Raw genomic sequence first — 17635 nt, 5'->3', positions numbered from 1 at the left:
AAACGGGCAATTCCCCACTTTTGCTCTGGGGGGGAGAGAGAAGCAACGTCCTGTTAACACCAGAAACCCGCTTAAACCCATTTAAACCCCAGAAACCCGCTTAGATTTAAACCCATTTAAACATTTTGCAAGCTGGGTAATTGAAACGTCATGCCTTTTGCGCGTTTCTTTCTACGGACCCCGGAAGCCGGCCGGCGAGTTCAGTCTACATTTCTCTTGAGTCTAGAGGGCCCAGGCTTTGCCAGCCGCTTCCTGCCGGAGGCGGAAGTGACGCATCCGCCGCTGCGCAGCGTCTCTTACCCCCTCGGAAACGATTCCGGGCAGCGTTATAGTTCCGGGGAGAAGGAAAACCCAAGCGGCGGAGGGCGCGGGATGGCGGCCGAGCTGCCCAGCGAAGCCCGGGAGCGGCTGAGCCTGTGGGAGAGGCCCCTGAGGCCCCTGGCGCCCCTGACCGAGCGGCAGCAGGAGTCGGTGCTGGAGCTGAGGGAAGCGCTGCCTTGCCTCCCCGCCCCGGCTGAGGTGAGCGGAGGGTCCCTGGCGGGGTTGGCTGGGCCGGGAAGGGGGAGAAGTGGGGCTTCCGTGGGGCCACGAACCTCCGCGGAGGGGAAAGCTCTCTCTGAGGAAGAGGGGCAGAAAGTGTTGCTCTCTCGCGCTCTCTCTCTCTTTCCTCCTCCTCCTTTTTCTGGTTTTCCACGTTTATCCTCCTCCTCCTGGCAGGAAGAAATTCAGCAGGTGGGGAGGATTTTTCCTTCCAACATGGTTGTTGCAAAGTTTAAACTTAAGATAAGCTTCAGTTTGAGCATTGCAATGGATTGCTTTGAAGTCGTTTCTGTACCGTGCAAAGCAATATCTATATCTATATCTATATCTATATCTATATCTATATCTAGCTATATATATATACTGTGTGTGTGTGTGTGTACACACACACACACACACACTCTCACACTCTGTGTATACAAATATATACTCTCTCTGTGTGTGTGTGTGTGTGTGTATATATACACACACACACACACACACTCACTCACACTCTGTGTATACAAATATATACTCTGTGTGTGTGTGTGTGTGTGTGTATATACACACACACACACACACACACACACACAGAGAGAGAGAGTATATATTTGTATACACAGAGTGTGAGAGTGTGTGTGTGTGTGTGTATACATATGTGTATACATATATATACACATACATACACACACACACACACACACACACACACTCACTCACACTCTGTGTATACAGATATATACTGTGTGTGTGTGTGTGTGTGTGTGTATGTGTGTGTATATATACACACACACACACACACACATTATACACACACATACACACACACATTCTCTCTCTCTCTCTCTCTCTCTCTCTCCCTTCTCTATCCGTGGTTCAGTTTCATAAATCCCTGCATATTTTACATAAGCTATCTATCTTACTTTCTACATAAATTGTTTTGCCCGGTGCAGAAACTACTCTCTCTCTCTCTCTCTCTCTCTCTGCAGGGATTTATGATATGCAACCTTAACCACGGAGAGAAAAGAAGGGAAGTAATTGATTTAAGGTTGTTTAGATGACTATTCATATGCGTATGTGTGTGTATGTAATTTTTATTTTCAGAATAGTCATCTAAACAACCTTAAACCAATTACTGTCCTTCTCTCTCCGTGGTTCAGTTTGCATATCATAAATCCCTGCATATTCTACATAAGCTAAACCATTCAGTATTCCATTGTTTACATCCATCAAAACTTATTTACCCTGTTGAATTTATCTTAATGCTACCAGCATTTTAAAGTGTAAACAATTTACCTCCATATATTCAATAAACATTTTCCAATCTTCTTAAAACGTATGTTCTTCTTGTGCCCTTATACTATATGTTAAATCTGCAAGCTGCTGCAAAGCAATTTTTAAGTCCCCCCAATGTCCCCCTCCCCCTCAACACGCCTGGCCTGTATTTTGCCCAAAGGGACAAATTACCTTTTACTTTACTGTATTTTGCCCAACCAAAGGCAGCAACCCTACACACATGCTGCCACAAGGTGGTGAAAGTTGGGGGGGGGGCAGCTCTGTCTGCTAACATCATTATTACTAATAATATTTATTAAATTGGTATGCTGTCCTTCATCGGAAGATGAAGGGTAGCCTTGGGTAATATTTGGTAACGTGGCACCCCATGTGAGGCGCAAAATCAGCAACCCCAAATGGATCTTATCAGTTATAGATCTTCTCGATCTTGTACCCTGTGTGGGGGAACTGCCCGCACCTTCCTAAATCTGGTGTTGCTCCTACAAGCACATTTTAAAGAATATAAGATGTAAATCAGCCAGAAGCCTGGTTGAAGAGGAATGTTTTTGCCTGGCACCTAAATTAGGGAGAGTTCATTTTAATAGTGGTAATAATAATAATAATAATAATAATAATATTTTCATGGTACAGAAGGTGCATTTTCATAGAATCAGAATCATAGAATTATAGAGTTGGAAGGGTCATCTAGTTCAACCCTCTGCAATTCAGGTGTGCATTTTGTGAAGATGGTCGTTAACCACAGCAAACAACTTGTCTTGATAAAACCACAGATTTCTGTCACGCTGTGTAATAAGGTTTCATTTGGTTACTCTGAAAGGTTGTGCCACATTTCACCATGAGTGTTGGGTGATTGATGGATTATTTAATTTTTATACTACTTAATGTATTACAAAAGTCTCCAAGCGGTATACGGAAAACTGAGCAACAACATTACATTAAATGTAATGTTACATTAATACAAAGTTACTAATATCTATAAATCAACATCAATTCACATTCCTTCTGACACACCATCCAGGTTCTCACTCAGGGCCCAAAAAACTTTCAGCTCACCCACAAAAATCTCACAATGAGAAAAGTTCCTGGGAACTCTCATTCTAGCCTTACTTTTTATGGGCAGACCCAAGGTGGCTGGTCCTTCCTCAGGCTGCTGGCAGCTGTGTCCCATTCAGTTGCACTCTCCACACACACTTCCAGGTGCAGCAGGTTTATTGATTTTCCTAGGGGGACCAGAGGATGGGAGGGTCTCTCTCCACCAGGGTGGATTTGATTTAAATCAAATAAATTTAAATCACTAGTCAGTAAGACTTGATTTAAATCATATACGTATATTTTTTTACAGAAAGACTTGCTGGTATGATCTTAATATTTACAACCAGATGTAGGTTTCATTTTTGGAATAATAAATTTTCAGAGTTGTTTTTACAGTTATTTCAAAAATTACTCATTTGATCATACTGTTAGAAATACATAGTTAATTATGAAATTATTGTGAGGTTTAATAAGTTAACTGTTTATATTTGGACAACCTTTCTGCTGTACTTTATTGAAAGGGTGTTATTTCCTTAATAACAATTTAAACAATTTATTTAACTAAAACAATAACATTATAGCATGTGTATCCATGTTTGTTAACTGATGCGGTTAAACAAAAACAAAAAACTTAGACTGAGTTTTAGCACACATGAAAAACTTAAAACAACTCCTCATTTCCTGACGAATAGCCTTTGGACTATAATGCAACTTAAATAGAAAACTATCTTTAGAAAGATTTTTCCTCCAAAGCATTTTATTTTAAAAATCCAATTTAAATTTATAAAAATCATTGATTTTTATCCACCCTGCCCTCCACCCATAGCTCCTTCTTCACCCCCTGTTTTCTCCTCCTTCTACAGCTGCTATAGCTGGATTCCTGCCACAGTCTGAACAATTTATGTATCCAGTACATTTGCCATGCATTATAGGGATGGTGCTTGTCTTTTGCCGCTCTGACCTCACTTGTTAATTCCCCAGCCAATTGCTATTCTTTGGTGTCCTGAGAATAAATGCTAAGCCCAGCACCAGTTAGGGAGAGCTCTTTGAAGAGGGTCCAGTCAGCTCATATTGCTAGATCTGGTCCCCACCCCTATATTTTGGTGGGGCTGTGAGATGTGATGAGCCTGAGAGGGACTCAATAATAAAATAAGAAATAGCTAAAGAGTAGTGAAAAACATTGGAGGAGGGGACTCAATAATTAAAAACTATTAAACATAAATCGAATTAAAATTCATTCTCTTTCTCCCTCTCCCTCTCAAATTTTTGAAATTTTGAACAGAGGAGTTTGATAGAAAAAACATATTTGTAAGCCCTGCAGGGCTGGTATTTATTTATCTGTGTTTAGAAGTATATAGAAAAATAGTGAGGTGCGGGCACTCTGCCAAAAGAAAAAAGGACCTGCCCTCAGGTGCATACATCCGGCAACGTGGAGCAGGGAAAACTGCTGGTGGAGAAAAGGTTAGCCTCTTTTCTTGCCTCTGCTACTTTTCTGCTCAGAATCCAGGTGCCACTTTTTCTAAAAAGCAAAAGGAATTTATGTATTGTTTTGTGTACTGAGCAAGTAATACACTCTCAACCTAACCTACCTCACAAAGTTGTTGTGAGAATAAAAATGGTTCAAATTCATATACACCACCATGAGCTCCTTGGAGGAAGGTATGGTTGCAAATATTACAGATAGGAAGGCTGTGGGGATGGCTGTGTTGTGTCGCTTGTTTACTTTATAGACCACTGTTTCCTAGGAGCCTAGAGTGGGTTCCAGCATTTTTCCAGGCACATACTTCTGTCTCCAAGTGATTTACAGTGTTAGCAAGGTAAAAAGAACCAAAGTCTTGGGTACCTAGAAGTCTTACAAAATTTATTAAGTCATACACTTTTGTGGACTAGACCACTTCATCAGATACCTGGAGTGAGGTCCATGTAGAAACATCCTCATCATTGCTTAGTGAATTAGCAGGAGTAGTGGAACAGCAAACCTTACCTCTATTTGGACCAAAATGCCATGATAGATTGAAAAGCTCTCCTGCTTTCAATTTGTGCCCATTGATTCTTCTGTGTGCAGAGACTAGTCTGTTTGTCTTAGTAATGCAAAAGAGCATTACTGACAGATGATCGTTTTTGTTGCATTGGGAGACATGCAAGTGCATGAAACGCTGATGTTGTGGCTGACTTTATTAGTTTTGTAATAGTGTTATCGGGACGAGGGTGGCGCTGTGGGTTAAACCACAGAGCCTAGGACTTGCCGATCAGAAGGTCGGCAGTTCGAATCCCCGCGATGGGGTGAGCTCCCATTTCTTCCCCATCTCCTGCCAACCTAGCAGTTCAAAAGCACGTCAAAGTGCAAGTAGATAAATAGGTACCGCTCTGGCGGGAAGGTAAACAGCGTTTCCGTGTGCTTCTGTGGTTCGCCAGAAATGGCTTAGTCATGCTGGCCACATGACCCGGAAGCTGTACGCTGGCTCCCTCGGCCAATAAAGCAAGATGAGCGCTGCAACCCCAGAGTCGTCCACAATTAGACCTAATGGTCAGGGGTCCCTTTAACTTTTTAATAGTGTTATGAGAGTAGATGTGGTGTTTGCTGTTGTTGCTGGTGATAAGTGGTTTTAGTTAACTGCCTAGGCTGTCTGTTAGCAAGAGCAGGCCTACCACCCAAGGCCTTTGAGAGGGGCATTTCACTGTCCTGGATATGTAGGTCCTTGATGATATGTTGGAGTGGTTTTAACTAGGAGATGCAGGTAGCCAGCAAGTAATGATCTGTCACTTTCTTTTCTGGACCTGTAGCAGGTTATTCCTGGGTATCAGTCTGGCCTTTTTGATCTGCTTTGTCAGTTCATTGGCTGTGTTTGGTAGAAATGTGTGGTGTAAATCCTTTAATAGGGAGTCTTGGTCTGACAGATCAGAACAGAGCCTGTTGTATCTCAAGGTTTGGCTGTAGACAATGGTTTTTGTGATGTGTTCTGGGTGGAAGTTGGAAGCGCGTAGCAGCCCCTAGTTTTCCAACGTTAAGTGGTGCTTCTGTGTTCATTATGTAGTTGCCTAGTAGGGTCCAGAGAGGATACTTGCTTTGTGGACTGCTGTAGATTCAGATCAATGGGGTGGAGAGCAGGGCCGGATTTAGGTTTAATGGGGCCCTTTATATGTCCAGCTGTCCTTTGTCAACAACAAATTGTCGCTGTTTTTTGTGTTTTTTATGTTATATGGTAATCTATGGACCTAATGGGTATCTAAGGCCATTTGCCACTGTTGTGATATGTAGGCTTTATTTTACAGTGGTACCTCGGGTTAAGTACTGAATTCGTTCCAGAGGTCCGTTCTTAACCAGAAACTGTTCTTAACCTGAAGCACCACTTTAGCTAATGGAGCCTCCTGCTGCCACCGTGCCGCCAGAGCACGATTTCTGTTCTTATCCTGAAGCAAAGTTCTTAACCTGAAGCACTATTTCTGGGTTAGCGGAGTCTGTAACCTGAAGCGTATGTAACCTGAAGCGTATGTAACCCGAGGTACCACTGTATTTGTTTTTTATCTTATATTTTGGATATGTACATCCAGGTTTTTTTACCCTTTGGGGGGGGGGCAAGAGAGGGGCCCTAAGCTACAGCTTGCTTAGCTTATACAGTTAATCATAACTCTGGATTTAGAATTGTTTGGGGTTGCGGTGCTCATCTTGCTTTACTGGCCAAGGGAGCCGGTGTACGGCTTCCGGGTCATGTGGCCAGCATGACTAAGCCACTGCTGGCGAACCAGAGCAGCGCCCGGAAACGCTGTTTACCTTCCCGCCAGAGTGGTACCTATTTATCTACTTGTACTTTGACATGCTTTCAAACTGTTAGGTTGGCAAGGAACAGGGCCCGAGCAACGGGAGCTCACTCCGTCGTGGGGATTCGAACCGCCGACCTTCTGATTGGCAAGCCCTAGGGCCTAGGCTTTGTGGTTTAGACCACAGCGCCACCCGCGTCCCTCAGTTGGGGTGCTCATTCATAAATCTGTACTAAGCGCATCCTGCAGAAATGTTGGCAGGCGTGTCCTCTTCCAAGTGGAATTCTGACCGTCCCATGTTGCCATGCCATCCAGTCAGGAAGCATGGACGGGGTGGCCCCCACACCAGGAAGGGCCCAGTGACTCCTCTCTCTACCACCAGCTGTTTATGATTTTGGACACCAGTACAGAGTATATTATATTAGCTTACAGATCAATAAGTTAAACTGCAGCTTTGGAGTTCCAGTGGAACTTCCAGTGGAGCACAACAGAGCTACAGAACTCCAGATGCATCCGGTTGTAAAGAAAAGAAAAGGGAGTAAAAGCTATCTGTTGCATTTGTTTCTGTTTAAATGAACAATTTTGACAAAAGCATTCTGATCTGGTTTTGAATGAATGATACTGTGTGTTATAACATTCAATGGGGGGAAGTAAGTAATGAAGAAACTAGTTTTAAAAAAACAGTTTAAGGCATTCAACTCATTCATTTTTATTTCTTATTTGTGTCTAGCTTCCTATTGAAGATTTTAGCAGTCTTGGTCAGCAATCATTAACCGTAACATTGACAGCAACAGTGCCAGAATCCACAGAGGACATCCTCTTGAAAGGGTTTTCCATGCTGCGTATGGAAAATGAAAGAATCGAAACAGCACAGCAGGTGAAAGATAACATAAATATCAAGCCTTCTCTTATTCCAAGTGCAAAACGTAAGGTGTTAAATGTGATGTTATTTAATACAGAGGCAAAAATTCTGGCTGGGCTTTTGTCTTTAGATGCTTGTGCATGTCTGCTTTATTCTTCCTTCTCTGAGGCCTGTCTGTGTCCCTCTCCCTATTCAGAGGTGCCTGTACTTGGCAACTCATGGCCAGGAAGAGAAGCTGGAGCATAATGCTTAACTTGGTGAAGAGGGCAGGAACATTGTAGAGGTTGTCAGATTCTAAAGGAGAAGTGGGCCGGGTGAGAGTGGCTTTGGATGGGAACACTGCGGACCTCCTTTTTTGTCCAACAGTCGCATTTATTTATTTATTTATTTAGAGCATTTCATTAGGTCCCCCCCCCTCCTCTGTGTAATTGCAAAGAAATAAATCATAGAATTGAGAGGGACCTTTTAAAATAATAATAATAATAATATTTATTGAGGATTTTAAAATTACAAAGAAACAAAGAAAAAAGTAGACGAAAAGAGAAATTAAACAATACAAGTCAATAAAAACAAAAGTCAAAGAGAAAAACAAATCACACAAATACATCAAAAAGCAAAAATAAACAAAAAATTTAAAAACAAATCCAATATTCCCAAATCTTTATCTTTCATTAACTTGTTTCATGGACCTCCTCACACCTCCCTTTTTTGTATTCTAGTTATTGATTATCACAGCAAATCCTTCCCATTTTTCATAATATTCTGTCATTAAATTACCTTAATTTATTTTAACCTTATCTTACTATAAAAAACCCTAAAACTTAAAGCTTGAGTCTTATCTATACTAATTTCTCATAACCATGACATATTCTTGCATAGTTCTTTTTAACATTTCTGCTAAAGCCAAATAAATTCGTTCCAACATCTTTTTTAATACTCATTAATTTTAGAAAACATTCCTAAATAGAATTTTTGAAACTTTCTCCAATCTTCATCCAACGAATTGAGAGGGACCTTTTTACCTTAGGAGTAATAATAATAATAATAAAATTTTTTATTTATATCCCGCCCTCCCCAGCCGAAGCCGGGCTCAGAGCCGGGCTAACAACAGTAAAATGATAAAACATTCTAAAATCATTTCATTATAAAATTAATTCCAATCAGATTAATGGCAAGCATTGGGCTAGAGTTCTGTGAGGATTGCCAGAGGAGGGAGTCAGGCTGTGCCCTGGCCAAAGGCCTGGTGGAACAGCTCTGTCTTGCAGGCCCTGCGGAAAGATGTCAAGTCCCGCAGGGCCCTGGTCTCTTGTGACAGAGTGTTCCACCAGATCGGAGCCACAGCCGAAAAAGCCCTGGCTCTAGTTGAGGCCAGCCTAACCTCTCTGTGGCCTGGGACCTTCAAGATGTTTTTGTTTGAAGACCTTAAGTTCCTCTGTGGGACATACCAGGAGAGGCGGTCCCGTAGGTACGAAGGTCCTAGGCCGTATAGGGCTTTGAAGGTTGAAACCAGCACCTTAAACCTGATCCTATACTCCACCGGGAGCCAGTGCAGCTGGTATAGCACCGGGTGAATGTGAGTAGATCTTCTGAATTCTGCCGTCCAGTCAGGAAGCATGGACAGGGGCGGCCCCCACACCAGGAATGGCCCAGTGACCCCTCTCTCTACCACCAGTGCTGTTGTTGCAATACACTGGATTATATTTCCTAATAAGCCCGTTTCATCAGCCCAAATGCCATTGATGCCGTTCTCCCAGAACATCCTAAGTAATCTCTTCCCTTCTTTGCTCTAGTTCTTCTCATGGTTTGATCAACTCCATACGCAGATGGATCAAGATGAAGGGGCTAAATACAGGTATATATGCCTCCCCACCCCACTGGTTGAATTGTGACTATCAAGGCATAGCACCCAACAATGGCAACTTGCCAAACATCCTGTGAGAATGTCCTGCCGTTCTTGTGTGCTTTTGGTGTGTGCTATGCCTTCGTTTTCATCCTCCTCCCGTTCCACTCAATACAATACAATACAATACAATACAATACAATACAAATACCTTTATTGGCATTACAATTTAAGACATTTCAAATCAGTGGGATAAATTTAAAAGGGGCAGGAGTGAGGCTGTTGAGGGTCACAAGGCACTCGGTTGTTCTGCTTCACCCTGTTTTATTTCCTAGAGGGATGATTCATTAAGAAGCCTTCTGGGTAAAATGGAAATTACTGCCACTGAGGCAGTGGCGTCCTTGTCCCTATCCGCCAGGAGGCACCTCGTTTGGCTTTCTCGGAGCCGTTGGTCGCAGGTCTAACTTCTTGCTCAGCATCTGTTTGCGGAGTTTGCTTTGCAAAGGGCAGTCCAAAAGAATATGGTCCGGTCAATCTGGTAATCCCTGATTGCAGGCGCACAGGCGGACTTGATAAGGAATTAGTGAGTATCTACCTGTGGTCACGTGACGCGGGTGGCGCTGTGGGTTAAACCACAGAGCCTAGGACTTGCCGATCAGAAGGTCGGCGGTTCGAATCCCTGTGACGGGATGAGCTCCCGTTGCTCGGTCCCTGCTCCTGCCAACCTAGCAGTTCGAAAGCATGTCAAAGTGCAAGTAGATAAATAGGTACTGCTCCGGCGGGAAGGTAAACGGTGTTTCCGTGCACTGCTCTGGTTCGCCAGAAGCGGCTTAGTCATGCTGGCCACATGACCCGGAAGCTGTACACTCCCTTGGCCAATAAAGCGAGATGAGTGCCGCAACCCCAGAGTTGGTCACAACTGGACCTAATGGTCAGGGGTCCCTTTACCTGTGGCCACTGCAGTGGGGAAAGCATAAAAGCTCTTCGTTGCGAAGGAAGTAGTAGGTCTTTTAGGTAATTGGCATAAAATCCGTAAGTTGTAGTTATGCCTAGGGTCTCCAGAGAACAGGGTCTCAGAGTGTGAGGAGACAGACGCTGTTTTTCGTGGTTATAACGCCGTTGCTTGATTGTTTGGAGTATGTAGTTTTCATCACATACTTTGAGGCTCTCCAGAGCAATACCCAAACTACGTATTTTATCCTGAATTTTTCTATATACCATGAAGTATGGTCTTCAAGTATAGAAGTTGAAAAGGAGTTTGGTGTTGCTCTGTAATGTATGTTCAGCCAGGTCTTGATTGTAATAAGCCATGTGTTGGTTTCCATCAGATGTTGACCGGTTTCTGCGCATAAGGTTAGATAGCTTAGATAGCCACTAGTTAACCAGATCGCTCGGAAGCTTGTCTGCACAGTATAGGTTCAGCTACACAGATTCCCCGTGCTACTATCCTGAATCTTTCTATCAGTTCAAAGGATAAATGTGTGCCTATATGTAACGGTTGCGTTCTGATTTCTCTAGGCAGACAAGAGCTTACTTGTCTGGATTTGAGGAGCAATGCGATGGTATCTTGAGTGATGTCAACAGTGCTCTTGAGCACCTGGAGTCATTACAGAAGCAATATCTCTTTGTTTCCACCAAGACAGGAACGCTGCATGAAGCCTGCGAACAGCTATTGAAAGAGCAGGTAAATTCATACTTAGTTAGAAAAACACTTCAGCTTCCTATGCATCTGTAGCTACATTGTTTATTTATTTATTGCAAGCTTTTTTATCCTGCTCTTTAGCCAAAAGGCTAAACACATTTAGCCAAAAGGCATGACACATAAGAGGAAAAATGATGGGGAGGGAAGAGGAAAAAAGCAGACAGTGAACAGTTCTTAGTCTTTATAATTCCTACGATAACCAGATGTAAAGGAAACAAGGGATGTGTGGCAAGAAGAGCACCTGACAAGCCAGGATTTTACCTTTTCTTCTGAGCAGTGAACCCTTTCTAGAATGGCTTATATCCTGGCAGAGAGTAACTTTTTTAATAGGGCGATATCAGCCTTAAATTGGACCAGAAAAAAGGTCTGACCTAAAGTTCCAGGTTTTAAACTCAATTTATGCTTTCTAAGCTAAATATATGAATTCCCATTGTAGCAAATGGCTTCAGATGTAAGCTATTCTAATAAAAATAGTTGATTCACCAAGTTCACCTTATACCTTTATATGCAAGTAAAATATAACAAAATGTATGTAATTGTTTTAGTATAATCAGCCCACAGGTTGTCCTCTCCTGACATACAGTGTATTTCTATGCTTTTACCTGCCTCTAAAAATAATTTATATTTCTCCTTGAACAGTCAGAGCTTGTGGACCTGGCAGAAAATATCCAGCAGAAACTGTCATATTTTAATGAACTGGAAAATATTAACACGGTAAGTAATTGTTTTGAAACACACACAAACAGACCAAAAAACTTTTTCCACTTTAGAGTCATGTCTTTCTAGAGACTCTTTAAAGAGTTGCATGCTCTGATTAGTAATTATCATTCTTATGTTAAAATCCTGTATAAAACTCTGGAGTAAGTGTACATGGAATTGAACTGAACTTTATTCTAAGTGAGCATGCATAACATTGTTCTGTTAAAGTGGTTTTAAGCCTCTGTCTATGTTTGGTCTTCGAAAACAAGGAAGGAGCAAATTTCCAAGGGGCGCTGGAGAAATGTTGTTTATTAGGCCCAACTGTTGTCAAGTGCAGATTCTTTGGCCAGGGCATTATAAAATAACTGACTAATTTCAATAAGAACATTAATACAGTGGTACCTCAGGTTACATACGCTTCAGGTTACAGACTTCAGGCTAACCCAGAAATAGTGCTTTAGGTTAAAAACTTTCAGGATGAGAACAGAAATCGTGCTCCGGCGGCAGCAGGAGGCCCCATTAGCTAAAGTGGTGCTTCAGGTTAAGAACAGTTTCAGGTTAAGAATGGACCTCCGGAACGAATTAAGTACTTAACCCGAGGTACCACTGTAATGATAACCTATAGAATGGGACTGAAAGTTATTTAATCATAATACAAATATAAATAATTATATTACTCCAGGAAATGCAGCAACCAAAGTTAATAGCAGTGAGTTGAGTGTCAACTGGGGCCAGTGAAACCAAGGTTCAGATCGCAACTCAGATTAAAGCTCAGTGGCTGACCCTAAACCAGTCACTATCTCTTGTTATGAGGGTGAAATCAAATATGAAATATGCATACAGTTACATGCAATGAATGATCAGTATGTGACGGGGTTATAAATTTATTGCAGTTTATTGAATGGACCACCATTATTCATGTTTCTTGATGCTGTGACTATGCCGAAAGGCAATTACATTGAAAGTTCGGAAAATTCTGCATAGGAAAATGCTTACTTAAAACATTTTAAACCAATTTACAGTAAGTAAGCAGATACTGATGAGTATAAATAGTAAGGAACTAGGTAAGGTTCCCAACTCTGGGCACCATTTGCCATGTTCATTGAACTTTTGGTTGCTGCAGTTTGAGAGTATTACTATAGAGCATCCTGTGTGATATTTGAGGAAAATAATTTTGAAATGCATTTATGTTCCATGGGCTGATGAGAAGAAACATATTCTGAGGATGTTTTAAGAGAAAAATAGTATGGGTTGCATCTTCAAATAATGTTACACCAACCCGTAACTTAGTTTGAATGTGCAGAGTGGGCTGGCAGCAATGGAGTGTTCTTTTCACTTGGGAAAAAAACCTTACCCCAACCTGAGCTCATGATTTGTCTCACTGCAGACAAACCACAAGCTGTAACCAACGAAAAGACAGACAATAAGCTCTGGTTCGAACAATAATGCAAAGCCAAACCATGGCTTAGCTCATGGAAATGCAGCAGCAGTTGGACTGGACTCATACGCTTACACTAAACCAGGCATAGGCAAACTCTGGCCATCCAGATGTTTGGGACTACAATTCCCATCATCCCTAGCTAACAGGACCAGTGGTCAGAGATGATGGGAATTGTAGTCCCAAACATCTGGAGGGCTGGAGTTTGCCTATGTCTGCACTAAACCATGGTTTGGTTTAAAGTGTGACACGAGCCTTAGTCATATTTATGGTAGACCCACTGAAATCAACTGGACTTAAATTAGTCATGACTAACCTAAGTCTCATTGATTTCTGAATTTCTGATTTCTAAGTCTGAATCTAACCCTACATATCAGGGGTGGAGAACGTGCAGTCACCCAGATGTTCATCACTTGAGGCATGGGACATGACTGGATGAAATACTTGTCCTTAATGTTAGTTTCCTTGATTGTTCTTTTAATTATTGGAAGACTTGTAATGAATAGTACTATATACAGATTTCTTTGGTTGTTTTTCTTACTGATACTTATATCACATCTTGTTTTTCTCTTTGCAAGAAACTGAATTCCCCTACATTGTCAGTAAACAGTGATGGTTTCATCCCTATGCTGGCTAAACTTGATGATTGTATTGCATATATTTCATCGCACGTAAGTTGGGCTCAGTTTTTTTGTCCCTGTTTACATTACTTCGTGGTGCACAATTCTGTTTCCCATGGGTTTTAAAACTGAGGAAATGCAGTGACAGAACTGGAAAAGGGACCTCATGCTTTCCGTGACAATCCTTATGGATTAAATCCCTACACTTCAATCTGTAGATGGAAGTGACTCTGCCCCAGCGGGTATTCATGGGGGAAGGGAGCAATTTTAGCTAATTCCTCTTCCTCTGTAGATCCAAATGCCGTCTCCCATGCTGTTACAGAGGTTTCCCCAACATTCAGAGCAGCTTTTCATGAGAAAGGCTACAGAGAGGAGGAGGAGTTAGCAAACATTTCTTCTCTTCTTTCCCCTTCTCTACACCCCCCTAGCACAATCACACAACTTCTGAATACAATTCCCTTGGTATAGAATGTGGGCTTATTAACTTCTTTGCACAAACCTCTGCCAGCCTTGATGGTTAGTTTCCTAAAAGCATCTGCGTTTGTTCCTCATTCCGTTGCATATTTCAAGGCAGTGTGCCTTCATATCATTCCCTTTCAGTCCATCTCTTTTCTTTTGAGACACCAAGTCTGCTGATACAAGAGTGTTTGCTTTTTCCTGGGATAAATCGTGTTATTCCTGATTCTTAAAACATGTGCATTTAGTGCAAGACAGAAATAACCTTGTTCAGTTCAAAGATAAAGATGTATTGTGTCCATTCCAGTTCACTTTTTCTTAGCTTTTGCTTAAAATGTTGTTTTTTCTTATTTTCCAGCCAAACTTTAGGGATTATCCTGTGTATTTTGCAAAGTCCAAACAATGTCTTTCAAGAGCTATGCACCTCATGAAAACATACACCGTGAATACACTACAAAACCTCACAAACCAGTTAATTAAAAGGGTAAGTTGGAAAAACCAGTAGTGAGTCGGTGTTTCTTTTGAGCTAAAATATCTTGGGAATCTCTCCCAAATAATTTACCTTTCTTATTGTGATTCTTCGCTGCACTTTTACATTCTGAAGCAGCATGTTGGGTGTTTGGCAAATTTAATAGCTGTCTTATCCAACACACAGTTTTATGATGTACGGACTTCTGTGGTGTGTAAATAACTTGAACAATGTGTTTGTTCCTCAACAATCCATTGAACATGAAAGTCTCCTTCCTTCAGCAGAGGTTGGACGGCCATCTGTCATGGATGCTTTAGCTGAGATTCCTGCATTGCAGGGGGTTGGACTAGATGACCCTCGGGATCCCTTCCAACTCTTTAAAGATTCTATGATTCCATGAATCCAATGAAGATGCAATCTTGCAGCCTGCAAGAGTTTGGGGTGACTCAGAATGTCAACGGACCTATTTTGGGGAGAGAGGTGGCAGGACTGTAGAAGATATGCAAAAGGGAGAATTTGTATGTATTTTCTTTGACCAGGAGAGAATTGTACAATGGAGAAGGCACCTCAGCCTCCGGTCAGCCTAGGGGGAATATGCTAATACTTTAACTGGGCTTCCACATTGAGGTCATTCACTGCACAGCTATCTGGAATGGATGTGAATTTCCCAAACGAGAAGGGTGTGAATTTCACAAATTAAACCTGGCTGGGGAGGCTGCCTAGAGGGCTGTTTTTCTGAAGAGGTCTGCATGCCACTTATATTTTCCTTGGGTGCACAGTTTACTACTTCTGTGTCCTCCTTTCCCAGTGGCATCTAGTTATATGCATGTATGGAAGGACGCGGGTGGCGCTGTGGGTTAAACGACAGAGCCTAGGACTTGCTGATCAGAAGGTTCGAATCCCCGTGACGGGGTGAGCTCCCATTGTTCGGTCCCAGCTCCTAGCAGTTCGAAAGCACGAAGTGCAAGTAGATAAATAGGTACCGCTTCGGTGGGAAGCTAAACAGCGTTTCTGTGCGTTGCTCTGGTTCACCAGAAGCGGCTTAGTCATGCTGGCCACATGACCTGGAAGCTGTACGCTGGCTCCCTCGGCCAATAAAGCGAGATGAGCGCCGCAACCCCAGAGTCGGTCATGAATGGACCTAATGGTCAGGGGTTCCTTTACCTTTACCTTTACAGTGTATGGAGTTTTTGCAGTCACTGTGTAATAGTTTATTGTTTAGTAAGCTCATACTGCGAATGACATTTCTTTCTCTCTTTTTTCTTTCAGGACCCTTCAGTTGTACCAAATTCAGACAATGCCTTCACGTTATTTTATGTGAAGTTCAGAGCTGCTGCACCCAAAGTCAGAGTAAGTTGCCAAACTACGGTAGATGGAAGGGGTACTCAAAGATATGCTCGTAAGCGAAGGGTTGGTCACCTTTGTGGAATTTTCTTTGTTATACAGTACACTATTGAATCATGCATAAACGCTTATCAAGCAGGATTTCCCAAACTTGAGTCTCCAGCTGTTTTTGGACTACAACTCCCATCATCCCTAGCTAGTAAGACCAGTGCTCAAAGATGATGGGAATTGTAGTCCCAAAACAGCTGGAGACCCAGGTTTGGGAAACTAAGTCTTATAGTGTAACAGTGTAATATCTTACACATGTGTTCACTACGACATTGCTTGTAGTCTTCAAATCCCTGATCCAGTTCTTGAGGACACAGTGGACGCTTGGGTTGGGAACATGATCCGTGCGGTAGGCACGTTCGCAACCCGTAGCGTTCGCAACCCGTAGCGCCGTGTCTGCGCACGCGCAGGTTGTGACTTGGTGCTTCTGCGCATGCACAATTTAGTGTTTCTGCGCATGTGCGAGCGCCGAAACCCGGAAGTAACCTGTTCCAGTACCTCTGGGTTCGGCGTGGTGCACAACCCAAAATCGCATCACCTGAAGCGTCTGTAACCTGAGGTACCACTGTACTATTGTGTGTGTCTATGGTTTGGAAGAAGCCTAGAAGTATGAATTACTCTCATATTCACTGTGTGCTGCAAGTTCTTTAGAAAAAGGAACACGGCCATCAGGCTGACTACTTGAATGTTTCTAATATCCCTGTGTAGGGAAGCATCAGAATGCTCTCAATTTTTTTCTTCTTGTTTCCTTAGACACTTATTGAGCAGATAGAGCAGCGGTCTGAGAAGATGCCAGAGTGAGTATGCAGAAACTAAGTCAATGGCAAGGATTGTGTTTTGTACTTGAAAATATTGAGTCTGATGCAGTAATATTAAGTCGATTTAGTCTTCCTCTGATATGTTGGGAGCCAGCATAAGGTGTGTTGTAACAGTAGAATCACCATTTCCGTTTTTACTTAGCATAGGTTTTTCTTTTTGGGGGACAGAAAGAGAGAAGGTGGCCAAGGGCAAAGGTAGATCGATCTTCTGTATATTTAATAATTGAAGAGGAAATTTCAGTATGCGTCACTTTCCTCATGCCTGCACGACAAGCTTCATCTACCGAAATGTATTTTTTAAAAATGCAACTATAAAAGGAATAAGGGTGGCGCTGTGAGTTAAACCAGAGAGCCTAGGACTTGCCAATCAGAAGGTCAGCAGATCGAATCCCCGCAACGGGGTGAGCTCCCGTTGCTCGGTCCCTGCTCCTGCCAACCTAGCAGTTCAAAAGCACATCAAAGTGCAAGTAGATAAATAGGTACCACTCCAGCGGGAAAGTAAACGGCGTTTCTGTGCGCTGCTCTGGTTCGCCAGAAGCAGCTTAGTCATGCTGGCCACATGATCCGAAGCTGTACGCTGGCTCCCTCGGCCAATAAAGCAGGATGAGCGCTGCAACCCCAGAGTCGGTCACGACTGGACCTAACGGTCAGGGGTCCCTTTACCTTTATATAAAAGGAATAAGACCCCTGCTGTCCCTTGTGGCACGTTGCCCTAGAGCAGGGCAAACTTTCC

At 42.6% G+C, this 17635-nt stretch overlaps 1 protein-coding gene across 1 annotated transcript in view; it reads left to right on the top strand.

Annotated features, from left to right (window-relative positions):
- The first annotated feature begins 325 nt into the window (after positions 1–325).
- COG3 (component of oligomeric golgi complex 3) overlaps positions 326–17635 on the top strand; it is a 45490-nt gene continuing 28180 nt past the window's right edge. Inside the window, exons 1-9 of the mRNA XM_081006380.1 lie at positions 326–519; positions 7337–7483; positions 9259–9320; positions 10827–10992; positions 11650–11724; positions 13726–13818; positions 14582–14707; positions 15962–16042; positions 16838–16881. Coding sequence (XP_080862506.1) covers positions 373–519; positions 7337–7483; positions 9259–9320; positions 10827–10992; positions 11650–11724; positions 13726–13818; positions 14582–14707; positions 15962–16042; positions 16838–16881 — 941 coding nt within the window. The 5' untranslated portion in view covers positions 326–372. The remainder of the gene's footprint in view (positions 520–7336; positions 7484–9258; positions 9321–10826; positions 10993–11649; positions 11725–13725; positions 13819–14581; positions 14708–15961; positions 16043–16837; positions 16882–17635) is intronic.

This window comes from Podarcis pityusensis (genome assembly GCF_964106645.2).
Source record: "Podarcis pityusensis genome assembly, chromosome: 5".
NCBI lineage: Eukaryota > Metazoa > Chordata > Lepidosauria > Squamata > Lacertidae > Podarcis > Podarcis pityusensis.
Note: the sequence above shows the minus strand (reverse complement) of the source record. Positions and strands in the feature narration are given on the sequence as shown.